Source organism: Azolla caroliniana, unplaced genomic scaffold (assembly GCF_043228905.1).
Source record: "Azolla caroliniana isolate FFs.n. ecotype wild unplaced genomic scaffold, voAzoCaro1.0.p SCAF_21, whole genome shotgun sequence".
NCBI classification, from domain to species: domain Eukaryota; kingdom Viridiplantae; phylum Streptophyta; class Polypodiopsida; order Salviniales; family Salviniaceae; genus Azolla; species Azolla caroliniana.
Genome location: NW_028230456.1, coordinates 1,131,160 through 1,142,387, shown reverse-complemented (window position 1 = coordinate 1,142,387; position 11,228 = coordinate 1,131,160). Strand labels below are relative to the sequence as shown.

Below are 11,228 nucleotides of genomic sequence, written 5' to 3'. Positions count from 1 at the left end.
GTAATGGAAAAGATAGAAATTAATGCATAATGATTAGCTATTATAAGTGGAAATTTACAATAGGGATGCACAATTATCTCTATGTTAAGCCTAGATTGAAGCAAGTCCAAAACCCTAATTATCAACAGAGACCCTCAACCCCCACTATCACCTCTAGAGGAGCCCCAATACATATAGGTGCTCACATGTTAGGGAAATGTGTGCACATGCTTATAACCTAACACCCATGCTTGATGGCACTTGCTTGTTTTAATTATTATCTATTTGCTAGTTGGAATAATTAGTGCTTCATCATGTAGAGGTACAAGGTTCAAAACATGTTCCTTCCACTTATTTACAAACATGAGATTTTAATTAGTTTTCATATCATGGCACAAAATCATAATGATAGTTTCTTGTATTCCTTTGCAGCTGATAAATGGCATATGCCAAAGACAGCATACATCAGTTAGTCATCAAAAGGAAGGTATGTCTTGCATGCTCACACATGCCCACTAGCTTCCTTTTGATGACTAACTGATGTTATGCTGTCTTTGGCATATGCCATTTATCAGCTGCAAAGGAATACAAGAAACTATCATTATGATTTTGTGCCATGATATGAAAACTAATTAAAATCTCATGTTTGTAAATAACTCACGCATTGTATAGTTGCATTTGATTTTTCTAGATGTAGAGCTCCCATGATCCATCACTAGCTCATTACAACTGTACAATATCTACTATTTACCTCTACATTTTGTGTCTTGTCATTTTCTTTTGTTATGCATAGCATACCAAAAGGACATTTACTCAATGATTAGCGATTTGTCCAGGAGTTGAGCTTTTTGGCTCAAGCAGAGGTCATTTTGTTTCTCTTCAGGATAATTGGTGTGATAAACATTCATGCTATTTTCCGTATTGTACTTCATTTTCAGTCTCCACCATTCATAATTTCAGCTTCTCCATACATGCCAGCAGACGCATATGCATTCCCCATACACACATGTGCAGCACTACACTTGTCATCCACCTCCATTGATCGATCGTATGCCCATTTCCCAAGGTCAAGATTTGACCATTTTCCACAGGCACCTAACAAACCTAGCCACAATGGAAGACGCTCAAAACAAGACACCTTCTCTATCACAATCACAGCTTTGTCGAAGTGTCCGGCTCGCCCGAAAAGATCGAGCATACAACCATAGTGTTCTAAAGTCGGTGTGAGACAAAAGACATTTTCCATATCATCAAAAACAATTTGACCCTCTTCTACTAAGCCAGCATGGCTACATGCGGTTATTGCAAGAATGAATGTCACTAGATTTGGCATAATACCTTTGTCTACTATATTCTTTTGGAATATGTGCAAAACCTTCTTAGCTTGACCTAGCTGGGCATACCCCATAATTAGTGAATTCCAAGCTTCAATATTCTTAACTGGAAGCTCACAGAACACCTCTCGTGATTTTACCAATAGACCGCATTTCACATACATGTCCATCATGGCTGTCCCAAGGACAATATCTTTTCCTAGTAATTCTAGCTTATTAACCTCATCATGGATCTTTTTGCCGATTTCAAGAGACCCTCTATTGCCACAAGCCTTTAAAGTAGAAATGAAAGTTATCACTTCTGGAACAAATCCCTCTACATACATTTGTTGGAAGCAGAGTAAAGCTTCATCATCAAGCTTGTTTTGAACATAACCAGCAATCAAAGCATTCCATGATACAACATTTCGTGTTTGAATCCCATCAAAAACTTCTCGTGCTTTTCCCATATTGCCACACTTGGCATACATGTCCAACAAAGCTGTTTCAAGCACAATGTTCTCCTCTAAATAGAATTCCGAGTTTTTCAGCTTGGCATGTATCTCTTCTCCCATTTCAACAAACCCTATGCTTCCACAAGCTTTCAATATACAAACTACTGTGACTGCATTCGGAGAAATGCCCTCACTTTGCATCTTCTCAAAATGTTTCAAGACTTCATGACCGAGATCATGTTGTGCATATCCAGCCACAAGGGCATTCCAAGTGATAACATTCCTTTCCAAAAGTTTGTCAAACACTTCTTGTGCTTTTACAAGAGCCCCACATTTGGCATACATGTCCACTAATGCAGTGCCAAGCACAACATCAAGTTTTGCCAGTAATCCCCATTTGCCTATCTCGTCATAAATCATTTCACCTTTTTCAAGAGATTGTATGCTCGCACAAGCTTTGACAACACAGATGAAAGTGATAGAGTTGGGACGAATGCCCTCATCTTGCATCTGCCCGAAGCATTTCAAAGCTTCATCGGCAGAACCACATTGGACATACCCTGTGATTAATGAGTTCCATGAAATAACATTCCGGACTAGAAGCTTATCGAATACATTCTGTGCCTTTATCATGGCACCATGTTTTGCATACATCGCCACTATAGCAGTTCCAAGCACAATATTTTTGTCCAAAATACCTTGCCGACAAACCTCAGCATGTATCTCTTCTCCCATCTCAAGAGACCCTATGATTCTAGAAGCTTTCAGCTCAGGAGCCCATGCTCTTCTTCCACGAGCTTCCATATCCAGAGAGCTTGTGCTTCCAAAAACTTCTGTCTCAAGGGGCCATATATTTCTTCCACAAGCTTCCATATTGTTAAGACACCCTATGTTTCCACAAGCTTTTAGCAGACAAACAAAAGTTATTACATCCGGAACAAGGCCCTCATTTTGCATTCTTCTAAAGCATTTCAAAGCTTCAATTCCAAGCCCATTCCGAGCGTATCCACCAATCATTGCACTCCAAGATACCACATCTCGGCACAAAATCTCATCAAATACATCTCTAGCTTTCTCAACCTCACCACATTTCGCATACATGTTCACCAATGCAGTGGCAAGAACAATATTTTTTTTCACCAAATAGCAGTTAATCTTTTTCACCTCAGCATGTATTTCTTCACCCATCTTTATAAGACCCATGTTGCTACAAACCTTTAGAATGCAAACAAAAGTGAAGGAATCTGGAGATATACCCTCATCTTTCATAAGTTGAAAAAAGATTAAAGCTTCATTATAACGCTTCAGCTTGGCATAGCAAGAGATTAATACATTCCAAGCCAAAATGTCTCTTCTAGGAAGCTCATCAAACACTTTTTTTGCTTCTTCAAAGGCACCACACCTAGCATACATGCCAAGAAGCGCATTGTTTATGTGAAAATCATCCAGAAACGAACATATCTGCATCATTTGTGAATGGATTCTTCTAGCTTTGGGGAGATCTTGATGTGTTCGACATGATTTGATCAATCCAAGAAGAGTTTGCTTATCTTGAGTGGGTAGATCATGATGGTGTATGCGAGTAGGGTTGGATGGATTTTGACCACAGTTCATCTATGAATAATATATCATTCATGTGGGCATGAACTAATTAATTCCTGAGAATGAGTTAGGATAATGACATACCTCTGTTCTGTTCATCTTGTTATTCATCTCCGTGGGATTTAGGGGCAAGGAAAACATGTGCCTCTCTGAACCTGTCTGTCTGTCTGCCCATATGTACATATCTTTGTCCGGACCATCAGCCAGTAACCAATTGACACTTGGAAAGCCCGATCGACCACACACTAATTGACACGTGGAAAGTGTGACTGTCCAACCGCATCGGCCTTGTCGGTCCGGCCATTGTCCGGGCGGACAATTCTCCCTTTGATGTGAGCTTCATCTAATCTCCATGCCAAGAAGAAAATTCTTCTCGTCTTTGTTTGCTTTTCAAGTGAGCATCTATTCGAATAGAAGAGAAAAAACCCGGTCGTAAGGGTGGATGAGCATTTCTTGTGCATTCCTATACATACATTTATATTACTTATCTTCTGGTGAGAATTTGGCCGAAATGTCGGAAACAAACATGTATTGTTTATTTATGTTTCCGATTCCAGCTCCAACTTTGCTACAAACTTCGCTTTTATATGATTCGGCTCATTGTCTCCTATTGGCAATGAATTCCGAGAATTAACCGATTGTTGTAGGGATAATAACTAAATGCATATTGATTTTTCAACAATGTAGTTTGCCCTCTCTTTCACTTGGTTTAGTAGAGCTCATCAAAACAATTAACAATATGTATTTTTTTATTTTCCATTGGAAAAAGTCGACAGTTTCTTGTTTCCCCCAAACTAGTAAAAAAGCCTCGACAATCAATATGGAAAAACAAATGAGTTTCCCTAAGAAAGTTCACAAAATAAATTCTCTTTGGGGGGTGATAACAATGCAAAAGTAGTACTGCTTGGCAATCAGTATCTAAACTAGGTCTAGGAGTAGTGAAAAGCTTATTGTCAAGTAGAGAGCATTCTTAAGGGAAACTTATGAGAACTATGACCTTTTCACAAGTTTTGGGGTTTTTCCCCAATATGATCACAAAGGTCAACGAAATTGTTGGGAAGAAAAAAATCGCCAATTAACTCCTCTATTGTTCGGCAATTTTGAACATTAGGTCAACATAATTAGGCGATGTTGATTGGCCAATTTCAATATTTTGAATCTTAGCCTTGTAAATGAAGATGAATAGTTTCCTAATTGACAAAGCTCACCAGTTAACTCCTATGTCCTTCGGCAATTTTGAACATTAAGTCAATACTATTAGTCAATGTCCAAAATTTGAACCTTAGTCTTGTGAAACGAAGATGAATAGTTTTAAGGAACAAGCAATTTGATGAACTTGAGTGGCATTTTGATCATTTGAATGTCAAAATCTTATATTTAAGGAACAATATAATTACAATGTTGAGAGTTGTTTATATCCTATAGGTTGTAACAAATGTACCTATTTATTCGTTAGATTTCATCATTTGTGTTTGCAATGTAAATAATACTTCATTGACTTCCAAGTTAAGTAGTTGGATGTTTCGTCACGTTTTACAATTTATCATGAGTTATGCAACTTTGCTCTCCTTGATTCCCAAATTCATGTTGTTAAGGTGTTGCATTGACCAATTATCCATAATTAACTCAAATAAATCATTATGTCTCTTGATGTTTGAAGTTTACTATTTAACGAATATTACACAGGGGGTAGCTTAAACATCACCCCAATCATAGCTTAAATGTCATCGTTAGCATCATGTATGCATCACACATAAGCAGATGAGACTCTACAAGCATAGGATTGTTTTTCACTTAATATATCGTATGATATATTGTCCAGTTTCAACAATTGTCAACATAACCACGTAGTGTTGACAAGATCAACTATTTTTCACCAAGGGTTGCTAGGCAATAATGTTACCATGTGTTCGGCACAATTGTTATGAGGTTTTGTTCATGTCAATCATTTGCAATATATTGTCCATCCTAAGCAACAGTATGCCTACATAAAGTGTCAAACACCTAACACCCAATCATTTTATCTCCATGTTGGTAACAATACTAACATATTACTTTCAGCAAAAGAAGTTATTATGACATATTGGCCGCCTGGAACAACGAAAACACTTATACTAATTGCTTTTAACCATGGATGCCATGGCATCAACATTTATAGCATGTTATTGGCTCAACCATAATTATAATATTTAGTTTATCGTTAATCAATCAGATAAACCCTCAAAAAAGTTGAGACAACAAATCATAATTAGTATCATCACATGAATATTTGTAACGTGTCGGAACTAATATGATGTGTTGTCTTGGCGGAAACAACTAATGAGGTGGAACATAGTTCCACTTAACATCATCACCTGCATCCAACATAATAGAATAGATGACCAAACTCTTCGAATTCTCCTTCTTTTCCGGTTAGCTACATTTCCATAACCCTTGTAACTATCATATTCACCTTTAACCGTATTTACCAATAATTCTCAGAAAGACTTAACCTGATCCTCAACATTAGTTTGTTCGGCATTATATATTTTGGAACACCTTGCTTTCCAGATAACCTATAAGGCCAAAGAGGAGATAATCTTCCAAACATAACACCGGGAGAAGAACTTGACTCCCTCCAAGGAGCTTGAAGTAGCGTACACCTGAAAACTTTTCACATGTAAAGTCAACGATAAATTATGATGATGATAAAAAACTGTTTGTTGAGCCAACGTTCCCCAAAAGATTGTACCACACGTGAAGATAGTTTACCTATACTTATATTGCATACAACATGACTTAATAGGAGGTCCACATTAATTAATATTCAATATTGGTGGATTTGGCGAGATGGTCGAGGATTCCGATGGATTTCGTTGATAAACATCGAGACGACAATTGATGTGGAAACCAAGCAATTTTCAATTGTACAAGGGGGATGAAGCATAATTTCATCAGGGGATTAGGAGAGTAGTCTCCTTCTATTTTTTGTAGGTACAAAACTTTGGTCGTATACAACGAGATGGTTGATGTGGTCACTGAAGCATTTCTATTTTGTAAGGATGAGTGTTGGTGTTGTCAGGGGTTGAAGCAGATTTTTATGAGGGGATGAGGACAACACATTCACTCTAATTTTGTTTGTACATGACTTTTGTGGTCAACGAACAGACAATTGATGTGGAAAACAAAGCACATTTTTTATTTCTATAAAGGATGAGTGAAGATGGTGTAGGGCGATGAAACATAATTTCATGAGGGGATTAGGAGAGTAGTCTCATTCTATTTTTGTAGGTACAGGTCCTTGGTGGTATACAATGAGATGGTTGATGTGGTCATTGAAGCAAATTTTCAATTTTCTAAGGATGAATGAATCATGGTGGTGTTGGGGGCTGAAGCAATTTTTTAAGAGGGGATGAGGACAGCACATTCACTCTATTTTTGTTTGTACAGGACTTTGGTGGTAAACGAATAGATGGTTGATGTGGAAACCAAAGAACATTGTCTATTTTGGTAAAGGATGAGTGTTGATGGTGTCGGGGGAAGAAGCGGAATTTCATGAGGGGATAAAGAGAGTAGTGTCATTATGTTTTTTGGTATGTGCAGGACTTTGCTAGTCTACGGCAAGATGGTTGATGTGGATGTTGGTGGTAATCGGTGACATGTTGGTTGGGGGAAAGGAAGCATATTCTCTTTGTTTGATAAGGATGAGCGATGACGTTGTTGGGTGGTGAAGCATCCTTTCATGAGGGGACGAGGACAATAGAATCATTTTCTTTTTCAGGTGATTGTTGTATTCAGCGAGAGGTATCATGGTACTGTGGAGAATGGTATTGAATTAACACTTCCAAAGTCCTTTTCTCCAATATATTTTGAATTTTGCAATTCAAAACTTCAACACAATGCAAGTAAAGTATAAGCCACAGACTGTGGAAACGATGTTCAATCAAAGATGTTAAATGAGGCAAAAACTGAAGAAAACAAAAAAGAATTGGGGGAACCTCATGTGGACATTCAGGTACACACATGTTGAAGAAAACAGTTGCATGTGCATCATGGAAAGTTTGGTGTCTACAAATGCAACAACTAAAGTAGGTGTTGAAGTACAGAAATTTGCCAAGTGTGTTGAAGGGATTATTGTGTGGAGAATTCAAGTCAAGCTTATCCGCCTGAAAGTAAAATTAGGGAAAATTCTGAGGATAATCCATTCCTTCCAGAGTGTAGGATGGCCAATGTCATTCTTTTTAGTCTTTCACTCTACTTCTTTGTGGTTTGTTATAGGTCATCATGGCTACTGAGCCATTGTGATGTTTTCCACCTAAACATTTCGACATGTATGCATAAGTTTTACTAATGAAGAATTTTATTTTTTTTGGAAAAAAAAAATGATGTGTTGTCTTCCTTGAGGAACCATAACATTTTGACATAAAGTGTTGACTTGACCATATTTTTTTGTACATAAATTGGCATGTTATAAATGTTAGTTGCGTGTTGGGGGGGACCATTAATGTGATGATATATTGACCACCCAAAGGAACTCGCATAACTTGTGAAGTGTGGACACATTAACGAACCCAACGATGCACTAATGTTAGGACACATTGTGCGTTCGACGGGTCGGAGTTTTCGTCGCAATGACACATACGTACATCTTATTATAAGTTATGGTGACTAATTATATTGAAGTATACATTTGGAAAACTTATAATTAGGTCATGGTCATTGGTACCAAGTTAATGTGGATATGAAATTTAAAATCAAATTACCATTCTTCTTTGCTTCTCATGATGTCATACAATTATCTAGCAAGTTTTATTTTAAATGCCCAAACCCAAAAGAAGATTAACAAGTAATTAAGCAACAGCAAGCCATTAATCACTTATAAATACATATAAAGTGCATTTATTGATTGATCTATTTAGTTATGAGTGATTAAGGGCAAGATTAAGGTCAAGCTGCAGGTCATGATGAGGTGTAACTGTGGAATTAATGCTTATAAGGTGATGATTATAAGGTGCAGGCTGATGATGAGTACATGAAGAAGAAGAAGAAGAAGAAGAAGAAGAAAAGGATGATGAAATTAATGTACTATTACTACTGTACGTAGAGGTGGGACTTGGTATGAATCTGTACTCATGGTGATGAGCTTGATGGTGCAGAGGATGATCAGAAGAGAGAGGAAAGAGTTCCATTAATAGCCCTAACTCCTTCCCACCATCGCCATCTTCATCGTCTATTGCACCTCCCGTTGACGGTGAAGCAGCCAGATTTGGAGGATTACCACAGTTATTAGTATAGAATGCTCTCTCAGTATCATGAATGGAGTCAGGGGATGATGAGAAAGCTGTAGTGGCGGTAGTGCAGCTAATTTGGGCACCCACATAATTATGATCACTTTGACCAAGCTGCATTGTGTGACCTTGACTTCTATATTGACCTTGACTTCTGCATTGACCTTGGCCTTGACCTTGACCTTCTTGGACTCCTTGTCTTTGTTCTTGCTCTAGTTTCTGCTGGGCGATGGCACGCTTACGTTCACGGGCCTTCTGGTTCTGGAACCAGTAGAAGACATTGCGGCCTTCGATGCGTCCGTACGCACGGAGCTGGGCGGTAATGCGGCTTATTTGGGACGCCGACGGAGTCCTAACGCCGCCCACGTAGAACCACGCGTGCAACTCCTCTAGCTGTGCTTGCGTTGGGGTCCAGCGAGTGCTTGTACCCATGCTAGGGCCAAGGCAGGGATCGGGACCTCCTAGCACCATGTCATCGCTACTGCCCCACGGGGCCGGCGCCCCACTATAAGAGCTAGGGTCGCGAACGAACTGAGTTTGTCGTCCCGACGGGCTCACATCTCCGATCGAACCAATGTTGGTATTACTATTCTTATTGTTGTTGTGAAGATTGTCGATTTCGATTTCGGGGTAATGGAGGCCTTCTTGCATGTGGATACAATTGTAGCTTAGAGGGTCTTGGTGGAGAAGCTTGTCGAGCCTCTCTTGCACTTGGTCATACAACAAGAGGCCCTTGTAACTACTATTAGGACTCCTACTACCACATTGTTCCTTCATGGATGATCTCCTCATGGCAATGAATTTGTATAAGGCACTCCTATCCTCTATCTCATTCATGTAGTAGAGGCCTTCTATGATCTTTTGTGAATTTGTCACACATATATATGTGTGTGTTTGTGTGTGTGTGTGTGTGTAGAACCTAGGTACATTACACATATGTACATATATAACTACTAGTTATTAATATCATGTGTGTGAATGTGTGTACCATGGAAAATCTAATTTTGTGTGTGAGAGAGTGAGGGACAAGTTGATAAAGACATCGCCCCACGTTATAATATTTTGTCTCAAAACATATATGATGCATAGAAGTTTGGATTGCAAAGACCCCATATCGAGAAAACATCCTCCCTCTCTATCTCTCTCTCTCTCTCTTTGTGGGCTTTGTGTGGGCTTCCTTTGGAATTGATTGATTGATATGGAAAGGTGATATGTCATTAATATATTAATGGAAACTCCCCCAACCCTCTCATGATCATTATTCCCTCCTGATTACAAGACCAAGGCCAATGTCAAGATGTTATCTGACAAGTTTTTGTTATCAATCCCCTCACTACATTCGATCAATCACTCCATTGGCAATCCAAGTTATATACAATCTCTAAAATATCCTTTGCTTTTGTTTTATTGTTCTTTCCAAGCATTTATATTGCTAACTTCCTACCAAATCCTAAGTTATCCAACCATAAGGAAGGGCCTATTGGTTGTTTCTCTTACTTGTGTAGCCCATTTGTAAGTGTTAATACTATAATTTAAAAAGAGAGAACATTTTTCCTTGTCACTTACAATTTTTGCGTATGCCGACTTGGTTTTGATTTAAATGTAATCCACAATCATTTGTGGGCAAGTTTCTAGTACATCCAAAATAAGATTAGAAATTTGCATTCATGGCATGATTGTCTTAAAACTTTCCACTAGACATAATAAATTTGAGAAAATCACTTGGTTGTTCATCAATCAACAAGGAAACACGATGCCCTAATTATACATGTAAGATCAATTTCGTGAAATTTTGTTAACCACCCATAATCCGTTCAATGCATATATTTGGATGAGGCACGACAATTCCATACATGCGACAAAGCTAATATTATACTTTATTATAAACATATCATATTTGGGAAGTATTTAACCATAGCAAATGTATTTTGCATTCTAACTATATGTGGTGATTATGTATCTCCTACTTGTGTCCACAAAGGAACAAAATATGTTGAAACACTACAACCAAAAATTGGCATGTAAAACGTTGAATGATTGTATATTTTATATTAAGAGACTACCTCTCTTTGTAAGGAATCTATGGGGAATTTACTAGTTGATATTAATATTGGAACTTTATTCTTTTCTGAACATTGATATCCCATGAAAGTGACGTTGTTATAGGTTCTCATGGTAAAATAGATAACTTTTGATTCTAGAGAGAGATAAAATTAAGTTACTGTTTATTCAAAGATTGTGTCTTGGTTAGCAATTCATCATTGGGAATGTTGCATAATATGAGTATATATTATATGATAAAGGGTAAGCTAATAATTCATTGTTATTTGTCAACTCACTAAAAAATAGCGAAAAATCTTCATCCTTAAACTTGAACATGCACATAACCCTATAATCAATGAAATCGTCATCACTCATTATGATTATTTGCTAAATAAAATGTTTCACACATCCCCATTGATTGTCTAACAATTTCAAATGCATACATACATATATACTTAGATTTTTTGAATGAATATGACAAAATCTAGAACTTAATGTATGTTTCAAGTTTCCAGGGATCCAAAGTATTAATATTCTCAAATTTCATGTAAAAAGAATTGGTAGTACAT

The 11,228-nt window shown here is 37.7% G+C and overlaps 2 protein-coding genes across 2 annotated transcripts; both read right to left on the bottom strand.

Moving 5' to 3' along the window:
- Nucleotides 1-913: 913 nt before the first annotated feature.
- LOC147850207 (putative pentatricopeptide repeat-containing protein At3g25060, mitochondrial) lies at nucleotides 914-3,214 on the bottom strand. Its single transcript, XM_087336760.1, has one exon. The coding sequence runs from the start codon at nucleotides 3,212-3,214 to the stop codon at nucleotides 914-916; it is 2,301 nt and encodes a 766-aa protein (XP_087192886.1).
- Nucleotides 3,215-8,247: 5,033 nt separating this feature from the next.
- LOC147850206 (uncharacterized) lies at nucleotides 8,248-9,396 on the bottom strand. The gene has a single exon (XM_087336759.1). The coding sequence runs from the start codon at nucleotides 9,391-9,393 to the stop codon at nucleotides 8,248-8,250; it is 1,146 nt and encodes a 381-aa protein (XP_087192885.1). The 5' UTR covers nucleotides 9,394-9,396.
- Nucleotides 9,397-11,228: the final 1,832 nt, after the last annotated feature.